This window comes from Pezoporus wallicus, unplaced genomic scaffold, assembly GCF_028554395.1.
Source record: "Pezoporus wallicus isolate ANWC-B61680 ecotype Strahan unplaced genomic scaffold, APGP_CSIRO_Pwel_v1 contig_14259, whole genome shotgun sequence".
NCBI lineage: Eukaryota > Metazoa > Chordata > Aves > Psittaciformes > Psittacidae > Pezoporus > Pezoporus wallicus.
Window position 1 is genome coordinate 1 of NW_026642610.1, and position 19,121 is coordinate 19,121.

Consider the following 19,121-nt stretch of genomic DNA (forward strand, 5'->3'; position numbering starts at 1 on the left):
CGCCAGTGACGTCAGACGCGGCCGTGACGTCGTGCGCAGCCGCGGAGCGCGGCCGCCGTCCGTGCCCGGGAGTCCTGGTCGCGCGCTCGCGGCCTCCCCCCGCCCGCCGCCGGTGAGTCACGTGGTGCCGCGACCCCCCGCGCCCGGTGCAGCCGCGCCCTCCCCACCTCGCGGGCCCCATCCCCGCCCCGGTCCCCGCGGCCCCGCCCCGCACCGGAGGGGCCGCAGCCCCGGCACCGGCCCGGGCCCGCCCGCGGGAGAGGGCTCAGACCCCGCTGCTCCCGGGCCGGAGCCTGCCCCTGCCCCCGCCGCGGCCGCCCCTCCCCGACCCCCGCCTCACGGCCCTTCCCGCTCCGCTCCCGCACTCCGGGCGAGGCCGCGGCCCCCTTGTGCTGGGGCGGCGGAAGCGCGGATCGACCCCCGGGAGCAGCCGGTAACCCCGCTCTGCGCGCCCCGGCGGCCGCGCTCCCGGCTTGGCCGAGCGGGGGGAGAGCGTTCGGCCGCGCCTCGCCTCGCCTCGGGAGTCCCTGATCCCACAGCGCGGGGCGCGGATCCAGGCTCCCTGCGCCTGGTTTCGGTCACAGCCCCCGCCTCTCCGCCCCCCGCCGCCCCCCGGTCCGTGAGGGTGGATCCTCTCCTGTCCGCGGTGCAGGAGCGGGCCGGGGCCGGGCGCTGCCGGTTCTTTGGGTGTCACAGGCGCTGGGCGCCTATGTCGGGGCCAGGCAGCGGCTCTGCTCCAGCTCAGTCCTTTGCCTTCCGGCCTCCTGAGGTGCGAGCTGGAGCTGGGGAGGGTGGAAACGGGGTCCTGCTTTAGAGACCCGCTGAGGCTGATCCCAGCATCGCCGTGGTTCCATCACCGCGGTGGCGGTCCCAGGGGCGCAGGGCTGGGCTTGTTCCTGGGGAACGGGACCTTGTTCTGCCCTGCTCGCTCTGCAGAACGGGGCTAATCCCGGGTAAGCAGCGGGAGGCGGGCGGGCAGCTGCTGCCGGGCTGGGGGTGTGCACCCAGGGGTGGCAGCGCTCCACTGTGCCTGCAGGACGATGCTGGGTCCCTGTGACCCGGTCCCACCCTCCCCGCAGAGCAGGAGCGTGGTGCCCGGTGCTGAGCACGCTCCTCCTGGCTTAAACACAGCAAAGTGCCACCAGATCACCCCTCTGGGGCAGGGTCTGCTTTGCCTCTGTCCAGAGGCAGAACCCCCCTCTGGCTCCTCACGTCTGGGTCCTATGGCCACAGGGATCCCCCTGCAGCAGAGCGGGGCTGAACGGAGCCGTTTTCATCCCTGGTATCAGACAGGCTTGGGGGCCAGTGGGGGCCAGAGGGTTTGAGAACATTGCTGTGCTCTCTGCTGGGTTTTAGTGTGCAACCTCGGTGTGGGTGGGAGCTCGTTGTGCCACGACAGTGGGAACAGAGGGAGAACAGGGGTCCCTGCTCATCGGCAGCCCTGTTCTGGGGCTCAGCCCCCCCTGCAACCGGCTCCTCCCCTCGTTCCAGAGGGGCAACAGGTAGAGCACATCCTGCCCAGGGGTGATCCAGCATCTGCCCTAGTGAAACCAGAGCAGGAGCAGGTAGAGCACATCCTGCCCCTGTGTGATCCTGGATCTGCCCCAGTGAAACCAGAGCAGGAGCAGGTAGAGCACATCCTGCCCCTGCGTGATCCTGGATCTGCCCCAGTGAAAGCAGAGTGGGAACAGGTAGAGCACATCCTGCCTCTGAGTGCTCCTGGATCTGCCCCAGTGAAACCAGAGCAGGAACAGGTAGAGCACATCCTGCCCCTGTGTGATCCTGGATCTGCCCTGTCTGGGAGGTGCCTCGCGGGGCAGGACCTGTTCGTGCTGGGCAGGGTTCCGGAGCTGCCTCCTCCCCGTGCCCTGCCCCGGGCGGTGGTGGCAGCGTGCTCCGGGGGAGGCCGGCGATGGGATGGGTGTGAAGCCTCTCTGGGGGCAGGAGCCTGGGGAGGAGGCCCCGGCAGCGGGTGCGGTGAGGACGGCAGTGCTGGGAGCTGGTTCCACGCGTTCGCCCAGCCCAGCCGGGCTCCGGGTCCTGGTGCCTGGGGCCGAGCCTCGCAGTGCTCGGGTGGGTGGGGAGGTGTTGAGGGGAGCGGGGCGGGAAGGACGGCAGGAGGGAGGGAGCATCAAGTGCTGGAAGGAGAGGGAGCTGGAGTGGGACCTCACAGGGCCTCAACCAGAGCAGAGGAGACGGGCGGGAAGAGGTGGGAGGCAGCAGCGTTCCTACCTGCAGCCATCCCCAGCGAAGGAATCCGTAATTTCCTCTCCAGAAATGGAGAGGGGAGATGGGAGCAGCCCTTGGTGCGAGTGCAGGGAAACCCTCGGGATGGGGCAGCGCTCTGGGGGTGGCTGAGAGGAGCTGGGAAGATGCTTTGAAAAGGGGGTGCTAGGATTGGAAAACCCGGTGGAATTCTCGAGGGAGAGCAAAGAGGGAGTCACCGGTGGCACAGGGCTTGCCTGGGGCAGGGAGGAGCGGGGCTGAGCCGAGGGCGGGTCTGGAGGGGCCGGGAAGGAGGAGTCGTGGGACTGGAAGCAGCAAAGCCAGAGGAGTTGGGGGCAGGAGCGGAGCCGCGTGTGCCCCAGGGATGTGGGATGAGCTGAGGGTGCCTCCAGCAGGGAGCCTGTGAGTGCCCTTGTGGATGGGGACAGTGACAGAGAGAGGAGGGGTTTGAGGCGGGCAGGGGGTTGGAGGGGCCGGTGGCTGCGGCTTGTCTGGGGCTGCAGGAGGGGACAGATCCGGGGGGCTCGGGGGGTTGTGTTGTTGCTCTTGCACACCGGGGTGGGCATGGGGCAGCCGTGGTGAGGAGCTCCATGTCCAAGGAGAAGAGACAAATGCTGAGCCCATGGCAGGGGTCTGGGCACACTGCCCCATCCCTGGCAGTGTTCAAGGCCAGGTTGGACACTGGCGCTTGGAGCAAGCTGGTCCAGTGGAAGGGGTCCCTGCCCGTGGACAGGGGTTGGAGCTGGATGGGCTTTAAGGTCTCCCCAGCACAAACCAGGCTGGGATTCTGTGATCTCTGGAGGAGGGATGTCCCAGGGAAACTCCTCCAGCTTGGCAGTACCTGTTTGAGTTCGAGGTGTGGCTGTTTCATGGTGAAGCCTGTCGGAGGGCAGGGTGCTCTCGCAGCAGAGCAGCACTTTGCTCCTGCTAAAGCCATTAGCAGTGATCTCATCCCCAAACTTCCGAGTAACCGGCCCCTGGAATCACGGCGCTGGCTCCGGCCTCCAGCACTTCCCTGCGGGTCGGCAGCACAGTTTTGTCCCCAGCTCCTGTGTGTTTGTGCTGGGCTCTGACCCCAGCCCAGTGCTGTGTGTGGGGCAGAGCTGCTGCTTCTGCCGGGGCCAGCACCGGCTCTCTCTGCTGTCACACGTGGGGGGTGCCGGAGCCTCCCCGGCCCATCGACACAGGGGCAGGGAGGCGTGGGGTGAGCTGAGGGCCGGGCTGAGCCGTCCCAGGAGAGAGCTCCCGGAGGCAGGGCCGCGGTGGGAGCGGCTTCGTTATTCAGCCTGTGTCAGGCGCCCTGTTCTGAGCCCGAACCGATCCCTGTAAGGTGTCCGTGTCGTTAAATGTGCCTTTAATCCGGGGCCGCAGCCCTCGGCCCTCACGAGCGTTTGGTCAGCAGGAGGTGTTCTCCTGTGCACCCCGAGAGAAGGGCTGAGAGGCAGAGGAGGAGAGGACTGGAAGGAGGAAGCACAGGGGTGTTCAGTGCGAGGGGAGGCAGCAGCGTGGGGAAGGGGTCCCAACTCTCCAAACCCCTCCTGTGCTGTGGGACCCGTGTCTGTCCCGTCCCCGGGCTGCGCTCGGCTCCCGGTGTCCGGTGCCTCCCGCTCCCATCTCCAGAGGGTTCGGTTTGCTGGAATTCTGGGGTGTTCCCTCCTGCATCCTCATGAGCAGCCGAGGGTGGCACCTTCCCACCGGCACCCTCAAACAGTTGGGGCTGTGCAGTGGGAGCCCAGCGCTGCCTCATCCGGAGCCACAAGGGCTTCCTCTGGCCCAGGGACCCGAGGTTTTTCCATGGGCCCCTCCCATGTCCTGCCCCCCGGGGAAGGAGACGGAGCTCCCGGCTGTCCCCCGCGCTCCTGAGCCCCTTGGCCCCAGGGGCTGGGCGTTCTCCAGCGTTGGACTCAGCTGTGGCTGCAGGAAGGTGTTGGGCAAGAGGCTGTGGTGTCCTGGGCTGGGCTGGGTGCTGGAGCTTTGGGGCTGGGAAGGGCTGGGCCAGGCTCGGGGCTGATCACAGCCGCTCTGGCTCTGCCCATGCAGGATGGGGCCGCGGTGCCGGGGCCAGGCTTGGGGCTGACGGGCGCCCGCCCACGGGCTTCGATCCTGCACCTTGCACTGTGCGCCTGCTTCGTGCCCAGGGCAGCTCCTGCTCTCCGGTGAGCAGTGTGACCTGCTCTGTCTCTGCTCTGGCTAACCGGGCTCTGTCTCTGTTCCAGGTGAGCTGTGCTGCCGGATGTCGAGGTTGAGTGATTTTATGTTGGGTTTTTAGAAGACGAATGGATTAATGAAGAATTTTAGTGAAGGAAGGGGAGGAAAACATGGAGCGGTTTGGAACAAACTGAGACCTACGCAGGCCATGGGTGAGACAGACCCATCCAACACCATTCTCCCCATCGGCTGTCTTCTGGGGCTGTGAAAGCTCTCTGCAGACCTCCTGCTGACCTGCCCCGTGCTGCTTGGAAATGGTGCCTGCAGAAAGGATTTCATGAGGTTCCTGTGGATCCCCGAGCACCAAGCGGCCGCTGAGCCCACAGAGAGGCCTGGGGGGTCCGGAGGCAGGAGCGAGTAGGAGGAGGACAGAGCGCGGGCTCCGTGGCACGGCCCCCCTCGCCAGGGCAGGATTTAGAGCTCAGCCTCGCGCCAGCTGCTCCTGGCTCTGCGGCCAAGGCACAAAGAAGGAAAATTAAACGTGCACGGCGGGGGGACCAGGGAGAGCCCCCGGGAGCGCTGCGGAGGGGGCAGCCGGGACCCCCCCGCACCGCCGCGGCTCAACGCGGATTAAAAAGGAGAAGTGGCTTCCTTGGGGCTCGGCTGCTCCGCACGGAGCTTCCCGGGACTTGCTCCTGCCCAGCGCCACTGCTGGGAGCTGCTCCTCGGCCCCGAGCACTGGAGGAGCCTCTTCCCCGTGGAGCCTGGCTGCTGCCCAGGGCACTGAGGACCTGCTCTTCCCAGGCTGCTGCTGGAGCGAGGGACGCTCCTGAGGACTCGGTTCCTGCCCCAGCGACTGCTCTAACCCCACATCCAGGGCTCCGGCCCCACATTTTGATGGTTTTACCCCCCCTGTGCTGTGCCCGTGAGCCCCCGCGGGGCAGAGCCTAGCACCGGCTCCTGCCCAGCCTCGTGCCCTGGGACCGCCGGGGGTGTCCGGGCTGCTCCGGCCGCGCTCCGCTGGGAGCACGCGGGGGCTGGGGGCCGGTCTGCCCCGTCCCCCTGCCCTTCTCGCTTGGCGCTGACCCGCGGGGCCTGGGCTATGCTGCGGGGCGGACCCCCCACCACAGCTCCACCATGCCAGCAGCTTCTGGAAAGAGATTCAAACCCAGCAAGTACGTCCCGGTCTCGGCTGCTGCCATCTTCCTAGTGGGAGCCACCACCCTCTTCTTTGCCTTCACGTGAGTCCCATGGCTCTGCCTGGGAGCGGGGAGGGCGAGGGCAGATCTGGGGCTGGAGCAGGTGCTGTGCTCCGGACGCTGGAGGGTGGGTGATGAAGCAGTCCTCCAGCCCGTGGAGCGGTTCAGCCATGGCTGGGCCCGTGTCCCTTGGCTTTCCGGTGGGGTGAGGCAGAGGAAGCGGCGCATGGTGGATCCAGCTCCTTTGGCTCCAGCTCCTGGCAGCTGCTCCCATGCAGTGCTGGGCTGTGCAGTGCTGGGCTGTGCAGGGCTGGGCTGTGCAGGGCTGGGCTGTTCTGTGCTGGGCTGTGCAGTGCAGTGCTGGGTGTTGCACAGCGCAGGGCTCAATGGTAGCTCTCGCGCATGAGCCAGGCTGGGGATTAGTCCATGACCTGCAGGTGGAAGTGGCAGCGATGCTTCTCCCTCTGGAGCCCAGGGCTCTGCGGGGCCGGGGCGAGCTCCCTGTTATTTATAGAGTTTCGTAACTGCTGTGTGAGCCACAAATGGAAGCTGAAGCAGAAGTTCTGTGACCCCTGCGTGGCCCTCGCTGCTGCCAGCCTGGCCCCAGGGAAGCGGGGGTCTGAGGGCCGTCACTGGGGCCTTGGGTCCAGGGTGTGAAATGGTTCCGGTTGCTGGAGTGGGCTGGACTGTGCCATAGGGATTTCCCTGGGCAGGGAATGGGCTCAGGCTGCTGCTCACGTTAACACTTTCCCTTCCTGGGTGACCAATGGCTTGGTGACACCAATAGGGACACTGGGAGCTGGGTCTGGGGTCGCGGCAGGGGGAGGTGGCAGAGCTGTGCTGGGGCTGAGCCGCAGTACTGGGCAGGAATGCCGGAGGACAGCAGAAGGGACTGGCTACTGACCCTGCAGCATGGTCCTGGGGTCGGGTCAGGTCTGAGGGGGTGTCGTGGGGGCCAGCACTTTGGTCTAGGGATCAGAGGTGTTTCTGTGCTCACACCTTGGAGGTGGCTGTGTGTGAAGGGGTTGTTGGGCACTCGGGAGGTCTGGGGTGCAGCAGCTCCAGCTCCAGGCTTGGGAGGAGGAGGCAGAGGAGCCTCTTGAGCTCCCTCCAGCAGGTCCCTGCCCTTGCCTCTGCTGTGCCTCTTGAGCATCCCTCATCTCCCCATGCCTCATCATCTCCCCATGCCTCTTATTATTATCTCCCCATGCCTCTTATTATTATCTCCCCATGCCTCATCATCTCGCCATGCCTCCCTCATCTCGCCATGCCTCCCTCATCTCGCCATGCCTCCCTCATCTCGCCATGCCTCCCTCATCTCGCCATGCCTCCCTCATCTCGCCATGCCTCCCTCATCTCGCCATGCCTCCATCATCTCCCCATGCCTCCAACATCTCCCCATGCCTCATCATCTCCCCATGCCTCATCTCCCCATGCCTCCCTCATCTCCCCATGCCTCCCTCATCTCCCCATCCCTCATCATCTCCCCATCCCTCATCATCTCCCCATGCCTCCATCATCTCCCCATGCCTCCATCATCTCCCCATCCCTCATCATCTCCCCATCCCTCATCATCTCCCCATCCCTCATCATCTCCCCATGCCTCCGTCGTCTCCTCATGCCTCCATCGTCTCCCCATGCCTCATCATCTCCCCATGCCTCATCATCTCCCCATGCCTCATCATCTCCCCATGCCTCCATCATCTCCCCATGCCTCCCTCATCTCCCCATGCCTCCCTCATCTCCCCATGCTCCATCATCTCCCCATGCCTCATCATCTCCCCATCCCCCATCTCCCAATGCCTCCATCTCTCCCCATGCCTCATCATCTCCCAATGCCTCCATCATCTCCCCATGCCTCATCATCTCCCCATCCCTCATCATCTCCCCATGCCTCCATCATCTCCCCATTCATCATCATCTCCCCATCCATCATCTCCACATGCCTCCATCATCTCCCCATGCCTCATCTCCCCATGCCTCCATCATTTCCCCACCCCTCATCTCCCCATGCCTCCATCATCTCCCCATGCCTCCGTCATCTCCCCATGCCTCCGTCATCTCCCCATGCCTCCGTCATCTCCCCATGCCTCTGTCATCTCCCCATGCCTCCATCATCTGCCGTCCTTCCTGTCCCAGCACTGCAGAGGGGTGGCCGCAGTCCCCATGGGTGCTGGGGGTGCCTGGGGCTGCCGGGCAGCAGGAAGGTCACCGGCTCCAGCGCCTGGCAACAACCAGGCAATAAAGGAGTAATCCGAGGCCTGAAGGACGGAGCGGAGTGGGGCCGAGTCCCCTGTGGGGCGGGGGCAGCTGCTGGTGTCGCTCAGAGCAGAGCCCCACGAGCCCCGGTGCTGCCAGCTCCAGCCTCGGCTTCCGCTGCCCCGGGAGCACAGGGGGGGCCTGGCTCTGTGCTGTGCTTGGGGGGCACAGCGGGGCGGCCCCTGCTGGGCTGGGGGCCGCAGCAGCTCAGCACGAGGTGCTGCTGGGATCAGGTGTGTTGGAGCAGCAGCAGTGGGCAGGGGCTCTGCAGTCACAGGTCAGTGGATGTGGTTTAACCTGCTTCAAGCCAGCGCGTCAGGGCCTCGAGCAGAGCAGCTGAGCGCCCGCACCCCGGTTACTCGGCCGGGAGGGAATTGTGCTGCTCCTGGGTTACAGTTCCCTTGGGCAGTTCCTGCTGGATGAAGGGCCGTGGGGAGTCAGTGAGGTGTTCCGGGGGTCACTGGGCCCCTTCCCTCTCAGGCAAGCAGCCTGTGCTGCCGTGCCCCTGCAGCGCTTGCCGTGTGCCGAGCGGGGGCTCGCTGCCAGCATCACACCCAGCTCCAGCTCTGGGAAGTGGGATGGGAGCTGTGCTCTGGGACACGTCCTGTGGGCCTCGTCATGAGCAGAGCAGCTGGGGCGCAGCGCAGTCCTCCACAGGCCCCACTTGTGTTACCTGCAGTGTGCCTGCCTTTGGCCCATCCCCATGGCCCAGGCTCCGTGCATCTGAGCCGGGAACTCCCTGGAATTGATGCGTTCATTTGGGATGGCTGCAGCGAGGTGAGGCTGAGGCACTGGAGGGAGTAGGCAATAGGAGCCAGGCTCAGAGAGCTGGGCTGGGTCAGCCTGGAGAAGAGAAGGCTCCTGAAGGGGAGACCTGAGAGCAGCTCCAGTGCCTGAAGGGGCTGCAGGAAAGCTGGAGAGGGGCTTGGGACAAGGGCCTGTAGGGACAGGACAAGGGGAATGGCTTTAACCTGCCCAAGGGGAGACTGAGCTGAGCTCTTAGGGAGAAGCTCTTCCCTGGGAGGGTGCTGAGGCGCTGGCACAGGGTACCCAGAGAAGCTGTGGCTGCCCCATCCCTGGCAGTGTTCAAGGCCAGGTTGGACACAGGGGCTTGGAGCAAGCTGCTCCAGTGGAAGGGGTTGGGATTGGAGCTGGAGGAGCTTTAAGGTCCCTTCCACCCAAACTGCTCCAGGACTCCATGCCCTGCCCTCCCTGGGGGTCTCTGACTCTCTGGGGTCTCAGACAGGGGCTGCTCTAGGACTGAAATTGTCCTTTGGGGTCAGTTTGTCCATTTCTCTATCTCCCCCCGGCCTGTCCTTGTCCCTGCTCCTTGTGCGCTAAGAGCTCAGCCTCTCCTTCCCTCTGGAAGCAGGGAACACCTCCAAGCAGCTCCCTCAGCCACCCTTTTCCTTCCGTCTGCCTCCAGTCTTGCTTGTGGCTACGCTCATGGCTTTGGGGCTGTGTCAGCGCCTGCACTCAGGTGAATCTGCCCATAAAGCAATGAGCCCGACTTTCCCTCCTGTCCCTGCCCTGGGCAGGCGGCAAGGGACCGTCTCCTGTCTGGGAGGGCAGCTCCAGCTCCACAGGAGGAGAGGACGGGGATGGAGCCAGGTCCTGGGGACAGGCGCAGGAGCCCCTGCAGTGGTGGTGCCTCTGGTATCTGGTGGCAGGAAGGGGTCCCGGGGGGCAGCAGGACCCTGGCACCCAGGGCCCGTCCAGGGTCCAGCCGTGACTCAGGGTGCCGGAGGCTCCCTGGGTTCTCTGATGTGGTGCCAGGGACGAGGCTGTTGGGCGCTGCTGCCATGGGCGTGAGGAGCGGCCGTGGAGCAGCCTCCCTCCTGCTCCTGCTCTGCGGAGCCCGAGCCCGTGCTCCTGATGCTGTAGCAGCGCCCGCAGCCTCTGCCCCTGTCTGGGAACGGGAAAGGCAGGAGTGCGTCGGTGCCGCTGCTGATGGGATCCCTCAGGAGCATCTGGGGGTGCCGGTACTGTTGGGTGCCAGTGGTGAGGTCTCAGTAACATTGGGTTGTTGGGGTCCTGCTTCCTTCCCGTGCGTGGTGGGGCCCCTGGCTCTGCTTGTGACAGGGGAGTGCTCCAGGTGAGGCCACCCTCATGAGCTGCACGTCCCGGGGGACAGTTGGGCTTGCAGCAGCCCATCGGGCCCTAGCTCAGCACGCAGCCGGCGTGTTCAGGGCCAGGCTGGCTCCATGCAGAGCAGCCGGTGAGACCTGATGGGCCAGGGGCTGTGAGGTGGCCCCGAGGCACCGGCTCCCCAGCAGGTCTCAGTTCTGAAGGGTGATGTTGAACCTCATCACCTCCGGTCTGGCAGGTTGGCTCAGGAGGAACCGGGGCCCTGCTTCAGGGCTTGGAGGCTGGGACTGGTGGATGTGCTGCAGAGAGCCCCCTGCTCCATCTGCAGCTGAACACAGCCCCGGAGCAGGGCTGAGCTGGCAGGTTCTGTGTCCCTTAACTGTGTCCTGTGTAAGGCTCTGGCACTGCCCCATGTGGGGAGCCTGGCACTGCCCCGTGCAGGGCTCTGGCACTGCCCCGTGCGGGGAGCCTGGCACTGCCTGCGCAGGGCTCTGGCACTGCCCCGTGCGGGGAGCCTGGCACTGCCCCGTGCAGGGCTCTGGCACTGCCCCGTGCGGGGAGCCTGGCACTGCCCCATGCACAGACGCTGGTATTCGGTCTCCCTGGCTCCCCTCCATCCTGTTCTGGCAAAGGTTTGGGCTGGAGTTTCCCCATCTCGAGACAGGAGCTCCTTGTGGGTTATTTCTGGAAGGACGCTTCCTGCCCCTGGGGCTCTCTGAGCCCCTGCCCCAGTTCTTGCCCCAGCGTCTCCCCTGGCACCGTCAGCTCATCTGCGGAGCAGGGAGTGGAGCAGGGAGGCTCCTCTGGAGCTGGGTGCTTGGCTCTGCCCTGCCTCGGGGCGCAGGGACGCTGTGAGTGGCCACCTCCCCTTTAGCACTGTGTGTGTTCCGTTCCCAGGGCATCAGAGCAGAGGTGCCCCTCCAAAAGGGCTGTGGTGCCATGAGGTTGGAGAGGAGCCCTGCTGGGTCAGGACAGCAGCAGTGATGGAGAGAGATGGGGCTATAGAGTCCCTGGATGTCCCTACAGGCCCTTGTCCCAAGCCCCTCTCCAGCTTTCCTGCAGCCCCTTCAGGCACTGGAGCTGCTCTCAGGTTTCCCCTTCAGGAGCCTTCTCTTCTCCAGGCTGCCCCAGCCCAGCTCTCTCAGCCTGGCTCCAGAGCAGAGCTGCTCCAGCCCTTGCAGCAGCTCCGTGGCCTCCTCTGGCCTCGCTCCACATCCCTCTGGTGCTGCTGCCCCAGGGCTGGACCAGGACTGCAGCGAGGGGATCCCCGAGCTCCTGCGCACGCTCTGGGGTGAGCCCCGCACACAAGGGTTCTGCCAGGGCTGAGGTGGGTGCCGGGGCAGCAGCTCGGTGCTGGCGGCTGGGACGAGCCCTGTTCCTGGGAAGGGATGGGGAAGCGGCTCCCATGGCAGTGCCGGGCCGGGTGGGCTTGCTGTGGTCAGTGCCTGCTTCCCTTGCTCAGCGCTTTGCAATGTCCTGTGCATCCTGTGCCGCTCCAGTGCAGCTCCCGAGGGGTTCGGGGCACAGGCTGGAAATGGCTCCCCCTTGCCAGCCCATCCCAGCTCACTGCGGGACCCGCGGTGGGAGATGCAGGGCAGGTTGTGATGGAGCCGCTCCAGCCCCAGGGCGAGCCCTCCCAGACCTGTCCCACACGGGCAGAGGTGCCCAGCGGGGCGCTGGGGGCTCCTCAGCACAGGGGCAGCGGGGATGGGTGCAGGAGAGGGCTGGGGGTGGCGGTTGGAGGCAGGGCAGGAGCAGCAGCAGCAGCAGCAGCCTTGTGCCGGGGCCGGCTGCGTTCTGCTGAGTCTAGAGGTTTCTCCTCCCTCCCCGCTCGGGCCCTGCCTTGGCCTTGGTGGGCAGGGCCCGGTGCTGGGTGCAGGGATGGGCCGGGGCATGGACCTGTGCCTGGGTGCACCTCGTGCTCCTCACCCTGCTCTGCTGCCAGGGCGGTGCCGGGGGGGGAGCCCTGCCCCTGCTGCTGGCCCTGGTGCAGGGGGTGAGCGCTGCTCCCCCTGCCCGGCCCTGTCTCACCTCCTGCTTGACCCCTGCCCAGAGGCAGCCCTTGGCCCAGCACCGTCCCCGTCCCCTCATGTGTGGGAGCGAACCCCTCTGCCCTCGGTCATTGCCCTGCCAGCCCTGGACTGGGCTGAACTGGGGCAGAGCCCTGGAACAAGGGTTCATTCCCAGCTCGAGCCTTACCGGGGCTGCTAGGGCAAGGGCCGGGGCTGTCCCAGTGGTGGGACCGGTCCCGTGATGGTGATGGGATCTGTCCCCAGCCTGGCCGCTGTTGCTGGAGGAGGGGCCGGGGCCAGCGCCTGCCCCTTCACCTCTGCGTGCCGGGGCTGGGGGATGGCAGCGCGGGCACCATCTGTCACCCCCGCGCCGCCGCGCTCGGCTCCCGCTGCCTGTGCCGGGACAGCTGCTGCCCCAGATCTGCGGGATTAGGCCCAAAGCAGCTTAGGGCATTACGGCAGCGATCCCCTCGCTGCTCGCGGGGCCGCGGCTGCGGTGCACGGGGTGAGCGGGGGCTTCGCTGCCTGGAGATTGAGCAGAGCCCTTCCCACAGCCCCAGTGCGCTCCCCAGGGCTGGGCTGAGCTGCGTCAGGGGGGCCTGGGTGCAGCTGTGGCTTAGGAGTGGAGGGCACCGGGTGAGAGCAGAGTTCACAGAATCCCAGCCTGGTTTGGGGTGGAAGGGACCTCTAAGCTCCTCCAGCTCCAGCCCCTCCCATGGGCAGGAACCCCTTCCACTGGAGCAGCTCGCTCCAAGCCCCTGTGTCCAACCTGGCCTTGAGCACTGCCAGGGATGGGGCAGCCACAGCTTCTCTGGGCACCCTGTGCCAGCGCCTCAGCACCCTCCCAGGGAAGAGCTTCTGCCTAAGAGCTCATCTCAGTCTCCCCTCTGGCAGGTTAAAGCCATTCCCCTTGGCCTGTCCCTGCAGGCCCTTGTCCCAAGCCCCTCTCCGGGTTTCCTGCACCCCCTTTAGGCACTGGAGCTGCTCTCAGGTCTCCCCTTAAGGAGCTTTCTCTCTCAAGTTGATGGCAGTTGATTGCAAGGAACCTCTACAGGTGCCTGCCTGGGTGGGAGCCTGGAAACATGGACCAGGAGAGGGGAACAGGGATTTCCTGGCCATGGTGGGAATGGCTCACATGGACGGCTGTGGGGCCTGGAGGGTGGTGATGTGGGGAGTGCTCCATGCGACAGGGCGTGGGTGTCTCACTGCTGCTGTGCCCGCAGGTGCCCAGGGCTCAGCCTCAACGTGTCCCCAGTCATTCCCATCTACAATGCTGTCGTCTTCCTCTTTGTGCTGGCCAACTTCAGCATGGCCACCTTCATGGACCCTGGCATATTCCCGCGAGGTGAGTCTGTCTCTGCTGGGGCAGTGCCTTGGGCAGAGCTGCCTCCTGCCCTCCCTCCGAGGGAAGGACATTCCCTGACCCCAAAGGGCTCGAGGGAAGGCCTCCGTGCCCTGCCACGTGGTGACGCTGGGGTCAGCACCAGCCTGTAGGACTTGGGTGGAAGCAGTGGAAACGCTGGCATCGGGTGCCTGGGGCTCAGGGGGTGTCATGGCTGCGGGAGCTGGGGAGCCACCACCTCTGGTTGTGTTTGGGGGTCCCTGTGCCCTGACGCGTGGCTGCGCTGCTGCTCCCCTCAGCTGAGGAGGACGAGGACAAGGAGGACGACTTCCGTGCCCCGCTCTACAAGACAGTGGAGATCAAGGGCATCCAGGTGCGCATGAAGTGGTGCGCGACCTGCCGCTTCTACCGCCCACCGCGCTGCTCCCACTGCAGCGTCTGCGACAACTGCGTGGAGGTGAGGAGCCGTCGGGCGCTGCCGCGGGCTCTGCCGGCACCTGGAGCTGAGCCCTCACCTCCTCCTCCTGCTCCCACCACAGGAGTTCGACCATCACTGCCCCTGGGTCAACAACTGCATCGGGCGGCGCAATTACCGCTACTTCTTCCTGTTCCTGCTGTCGCTCACCACGCACATCATGGGTGTGTTTGGCTTCGGGCTGCTCTACGTGCTCTACCAGGTGGAGGAGCTCTCCGGTGTGCGCATGGCTGTCACGTATCCTTTGTGCGCTGGGGGTGGGGTGGGGGGGGGGGGGGGGGGGGGGGCCGGGGGTGGGGTGCTGCGGCTCTTCCTTAGCTGCCCGCGCACAGGATGGTGGTGATGTGCGTGGCCGGACTCTTCTTCATTCCTGTCGCTGGCCTGACCGGCTTCCACGTGGTGCTCGTGGCAAGGGGCCGCACCACCAACGAGCAGGTACAGCTGTGGGGGGGCTGCAGGGGTTGGGATTAGGTTGTTCCTCGGTTCACTGCACTCTGCTCCTGGGTTACGCTGCGCTCTGCTCCTGGGTTACGCTGCGCTCTGCTCCCCGGTTACGCTGCGCTCTGCTCCCGGGTTACGCTGCGCTCTGCTCCCCGGTTACGCTGCGCTCTGCTCCCGGGTTACGCTGCGCTCTGCTCCCCGGTTACGCTGCGCTCTGCTCCCGGGTTACGCTGCGCTCTGCTCCTGGGTTACGCTGCGCTCTGCTCCCCGGTTACGCTGCGCTCTGCTCCCGGGTTACGCTGCGCTCTGCTCCCCGGTTACGCTGCGCTCTGCTCCCGGGTTACGCTGCGCTCTGCTCCCCGGTTACGCTGCGCTCTGCTCCCCGGTTACGCTGCGCTCTGCTCCTTGGTTACGCTGCAGTCTGTTCCTCGGTTACACTGCTCTCTTATCCTTGGTTACACTATGCTCTACTCCTCGGTTACACTAAACTCTGCTCCTCGGTTACACTGCTCTCTTATCCTTGGTTACACTGCACTCTGCTCCTCACCCTGTAGGTTACGGGCAAGTTCCGTGGTGGTGTCAACCCCTTCACCAACGGTTGCTGTAAGAACGTGAGCCGGGTCCTCTGCAGCTCCCCAGCCCCCAGGTGAGCCCGGCCCTGCCCCAGCCCTGCTCCATCCCTGCCTTAGCCCTGCCCTGACCTTCCTCCCGCCCCCTTCCCAGGTACCTTGGGCGGCTGAGGGCCGAGCAGACGGTGCTGGTGAGACCCCCCTTCCTGCGCCCCGGGGTGTCAGACGGTCAGATCACGGTCAAGATCATGGACAATGGTATCCAGTCAGAGCTGAAGAGGACGAAGGTGAGGAGGGTGGGGAACAGCACTCCCTGCGCTGGGGCCCTCTGCGGAGCCCAGGGGTGCGAGCCTGCATCCGTGAGTAAAGAACCGAGTGAGCCTTGTCACGTCCCCGTCCTCCTCCGTGTTGTCCTGGTCTGTGTCCCCACGGGACAGAAGCTGTGTTCCACCCATGCGGCAGCAGCCACATGAGGCTTTGCCCCCTCCGTTGCCCTTCCCCACCCTGTTCCCCCCAGCAGTGTTCTCTGGTGGTTCCGCTCAGCACTTGCAGCACTCGAGGCACCTCCAAGCACCAGTGGCAGCGGGAGCCCCCGTAGCGCTGCTGCCCACTCACTCCCTGTCTGCAAGGGGAGGGCTGAGGCCTCGGCCCCCCCCTGACCCCCTCTGCGCTTTGTCTCTGCAGTCCAAAGGAAGCCTGGAGGTGACCGAGAGCCAGTCTGCTGACGCCGAGCCGCCACCCCCCCCTAAGCCAGACCTCAGCCGCTACACGGGCCTGAGGACACACTTAACCCTGGCCACCACCGAGGGTAAGGAAGGTGTCAGAGTCCCGGGCAGCCCCTGAGAGAGAGCCCACGGCTGCACCAGGCAGAGCAGGAGCCAGGGCCGTAGGTGGACCAGGCTGCAGGGCAGCCCCGACGCGCCGCCGCACTGTGGGCAGGACGTGCCCGTGCCCCCGGGCTGCTGGATGTGGCCCCTCATGCCTGGAGAAGCCACGGGATGCGAGCGGCCGCAGCGGTGCCGTGCGGGAGCATCACTGGGATGGAGGAGGCACAGGAGGGTCAGGCCTGGCTTGGTGGCAGAGCGCGTGTGGCAGCCTGAGACTTGCTGTGACCACTGCTGCTGCTGCGAGGGCTTGGTGAGAGGTGGGATGTTGAGGGCAGAGCTCGGGAGCGGCTGCTTCCTGCAGCTCTCCCTGTCCCCATCTGGCCCTGCTGCCTGGAGAACGGCTGTAGCCAATGGGGCAACAGGCCCAGGCACCCATGGGGCCCAGAGGTCACCCGGCCCGGGAAGGTGCCAGCCCCAAACCCCTTGTTATGGGGACACGTTCTCCATCGCACTCCGTTCCTCTTGCCCCATTGCCCCTCTCCTCCTGCCCATCCCTTCTCTGCTTCCACCCCTGGTCTGTGTGCCCCAGGCTCAGAGCCGGTTCTTGGGGAGGGCTGGGAAGGCCCCGCACGTGTTCCCTGTGAGTCTGAGCATCCTCCTCTTGCTCTCCTGCAGACAGTAGCTTGCTAGGCAAGGACAGCCCCCCGACCCCCACCATGTACAAGTACCGACCCGGCTATAGCAGCAGCAGCAGCTCAGCAGCCTTGCCCCACTCCACCAGTGCCAAGGTAAGGGGAGACCCGGCCCCTGGGGCTGCCACCACGCTCCAGGCTGGGGGGCTCGGGGTGGGCACCAGCAGCTCCGCAGGGGCCCCTGTGTGGTGATGGCTGCGTCTGTGTCCTGCAGCTGAGCCGAGTGAACAGCCTGAAGGAGCCCAACTCCATCGGCGAGAGCGGCCACAAGCCCAGCTACCGCTCGGAACCCAGCCTGGAGCCCGAGAGCTTCCGCTCGCCTACCTTCAGCAAGAGCTTCCACTTCGACCCCCTCTCCAGCGGCTCCCGCTCCTCCAGCCTCAAGTCAGCGCAGGGCACGGGCTTCGAACTGGGCCACCTCCAGTCCATCCGCTCCGAGGGCACCACCTCCACCTCCTACAAGAGCCTGGTGAATCAGACGCGCAACGGCAGCCTCTCGTACGACAGCCTCCTCACGCCCTCCGACAGCCCTGACTTCGAGTCAGTGCAGGCGGGCCCGGAGCCGGAGGCACCGGTGGGATACACGTCGCCCTTCCTGTCAGCTCGCATCGCGCAGCAGCGAGAGACCGACCTGCACGGCCGCTTCGGCGGCACCGCGCCGCCCCGCGAGCCCTCGCCCGTGCGCTATGACAATCTGTCCCGCCACATCGTGGCCTCCATCCAGGAGCGGGAGAAGCTGCTGCAGCAGCCGCCGGCCACGGGCCGGGAGGACGACACGGGGCCAGTGGCCGCCGGGGTGCAGTCGCCGCTGCGCTCCAGCAGCTCCTTGGACGATTCCAAGCGCTCGCCCCTGGGCAAGAACCCGCTCCCGCGCCCGGCCCTGCCGCGCTTCGGCAAGCCCGAGCCCCCCGGCGCGCTGCGGGCGCGCTCCCTGGGCTCCCCCGAGCAGCCCCGAGCCCCCCACCTCGGCAAGTCCGTGTCCTACAGCAGCCAAAAACCAGCCCCTCAGGCCGGCGTCCCCGAGGCGGAGGAGGTGGCCTTGCAGCCCTTGCTGCCACCCAAGTGAGTACCGAGCCGTGCACACAGCGCTCAGCGGGACCTTTGCCCTGGGGGGAAGCTGGGGACCACCGCATCTTCCCCCTTTCCCCTGCCTGGGTTGTGTCCCCCTCCCTGCCTGGCGTGGCCCCTCCCACTGCATCAGCACCCGGGCAGTGACGAGCCCCTCATGGGGAGCGATGCTGCACGCAATGGAGGGAAATCTTCCTCCTCCTCCAGAACAGAGCTTGTGCCCACCTGGGACCTCCCCCCAGCCTCCTGGGGAGCTGGAGACATGCTGGGGGGCTGGAGGTGCTGGGGGAGGGCTGTGGCTGCGCTGGGTTCTGGGGCCCTCCCATTGGTGCACACGCTTGTCCTTACCCCCACCCCATCCCGTGGTGCCCGCTCCCTCCTCCTCCTCCTCACCCCGTGTCCTCCATCCTCCCCCACAGGGACGAGGTGCAGATGCGAGGAGCCCACAGCAAATCCAACGGGCAGCCAAAGAGCCTGGGCCCGGTGCCTGCGGGCGCGGGGCCGGTGCCGCTCAGCAGCCCCACGCGTGGAGGTGTCAAGAAGGTCTCTGGCGTGGGGGGCACCACCTATGAGATCTCGGTGTGAGCCGGCACTGCTCAGCCCGTCCTGCGGGCACTGGGGCTCGTCCCGCACCTGGACGCTGCAGGCACCGGGGGCACCGGCTCCACTGCTCTTCCCACCCCCGCCGGGGCTCGTGCAATGGCCTCATGCCGCGGGAACGGAGTTTTTAAAGCAGAACACTTTTTTTTATGATTATTGTTACGGATTCTATTTTTTTTCTCTTTCTGAGTTTCGGGGTGTGTGTACATAGAAATATCTATATCTATAAATATAAATATTCAAAAAAGAAGCAGAAATTATATTATCTTACCCAGAGAGAGGAAGAACAACTCGTTCCCTGTGCAGGGCCAGGGCTCCGGCCCCGGAGCAGGGATGTGGGGCTGCTGCCGCCTCCTGTGCCGATGCTGGAGCTGCGGGGCTGCAGACACTCGGACATGCTCCTCCCCGGCTCTTCGCCTGTGAAGCGCCAGCCCCGGGGCTGTGAGGAGGAGGAAGGGTCGAGGGGCAGTCCCGGCCCCAGTGCACGGACAGGGGCTGGTGCAGCTGCAGACCCCACTGCAGCTCCTGCTCTGTGTGCCCAGGTTTGTGTGGTCGGGGCGGTCTGTGCCGTGGGGCTGGCGGGACTCTCCTGTCACACGCGGGTTTGTGACCGCTAGGTGCATCCCTGAAGCAATATTTCCTCATCACATGCCAAAACCCACCCGCAGCCAAGGAGCCCGCGCTCCCCCCACGCCGAGCCCACGCACTTGAGGCACTACGGGACTCCTCGCCGCAATACCTGCCCCGTGGCCGCGCGGGGCCAGGCCATTGGTTTTTATCGATTACCCATTTTAAAAACGAGGAATAAAAGGCTATTTAATGATGCAGCCGAGTGTGTGATTTGTTCAGCGTTCCTCGAGGGGCCCGTCCCGTGGGATCTCAGCATCCCCCCCCCATCGCCGTGCAGGGCCCACGTGGAGCTGAGCCCTGCTCCTCCTCGGGCTTTTTATGGGCAGACCCCCCCCCCCCCCCCCCCCGAAGGTGAGTGTTCCCAGCGCGAGGGGGGCGGCTTTGGGGAAGGTGTCACAGGAGCAGGTGAGGTTCAGGGTCCTGCACAGGGCGTCGGGGAGAGGACAGGAGAACCTTGGCATCGCTGTGTGGCTGCTGCTGGAGCTCCCACTGCCCACGGCAGCAGCATCGGCTGCTCCACCAGTGGCTGCTTCCACACGGGGTCA

At 65.8% G+C, this 19,121-nt stretch overlaps 1 protein-coding gene across 1 annotated transcript; it reads left to right on the plus strand.

The window, feature by feature from the left end:
- The first annotated feature begins 39 nt into the window (after positions 1–39).
- ZDHHC5 (zinc finger DHHC-type palmitoyltransferase 5) lies at positions 40–18,773 on the plus strand. Its single transcript, XM_057430942.1, has 12 exons — positions 40–112; positions 4,443–5,615; positions 13,156–13,277; positions 13,574–13,731; positions 13,814–13,986; positions 14,082–14,184; positions 14,745–14,836; positions 14,914–15,046; positions 15,444–15,567; positions 16,262–16,374; positions 16,493–17,340; positions 17,766–18,773. Exons 2-12 carry the CDS (start codon positions 5,512–5,514, stop codon positions 17,929–17,931), a joined length of 2,136 nt encoding a protein of 711 aa, XP_057286925.1. The 5' UTR covers positions 40–112; positions 4,443–5,511; the 3' UTR covers positions 17,932–18,773.
- Positions 18,774–19,121: the final 348 nt, after the last annotated feature.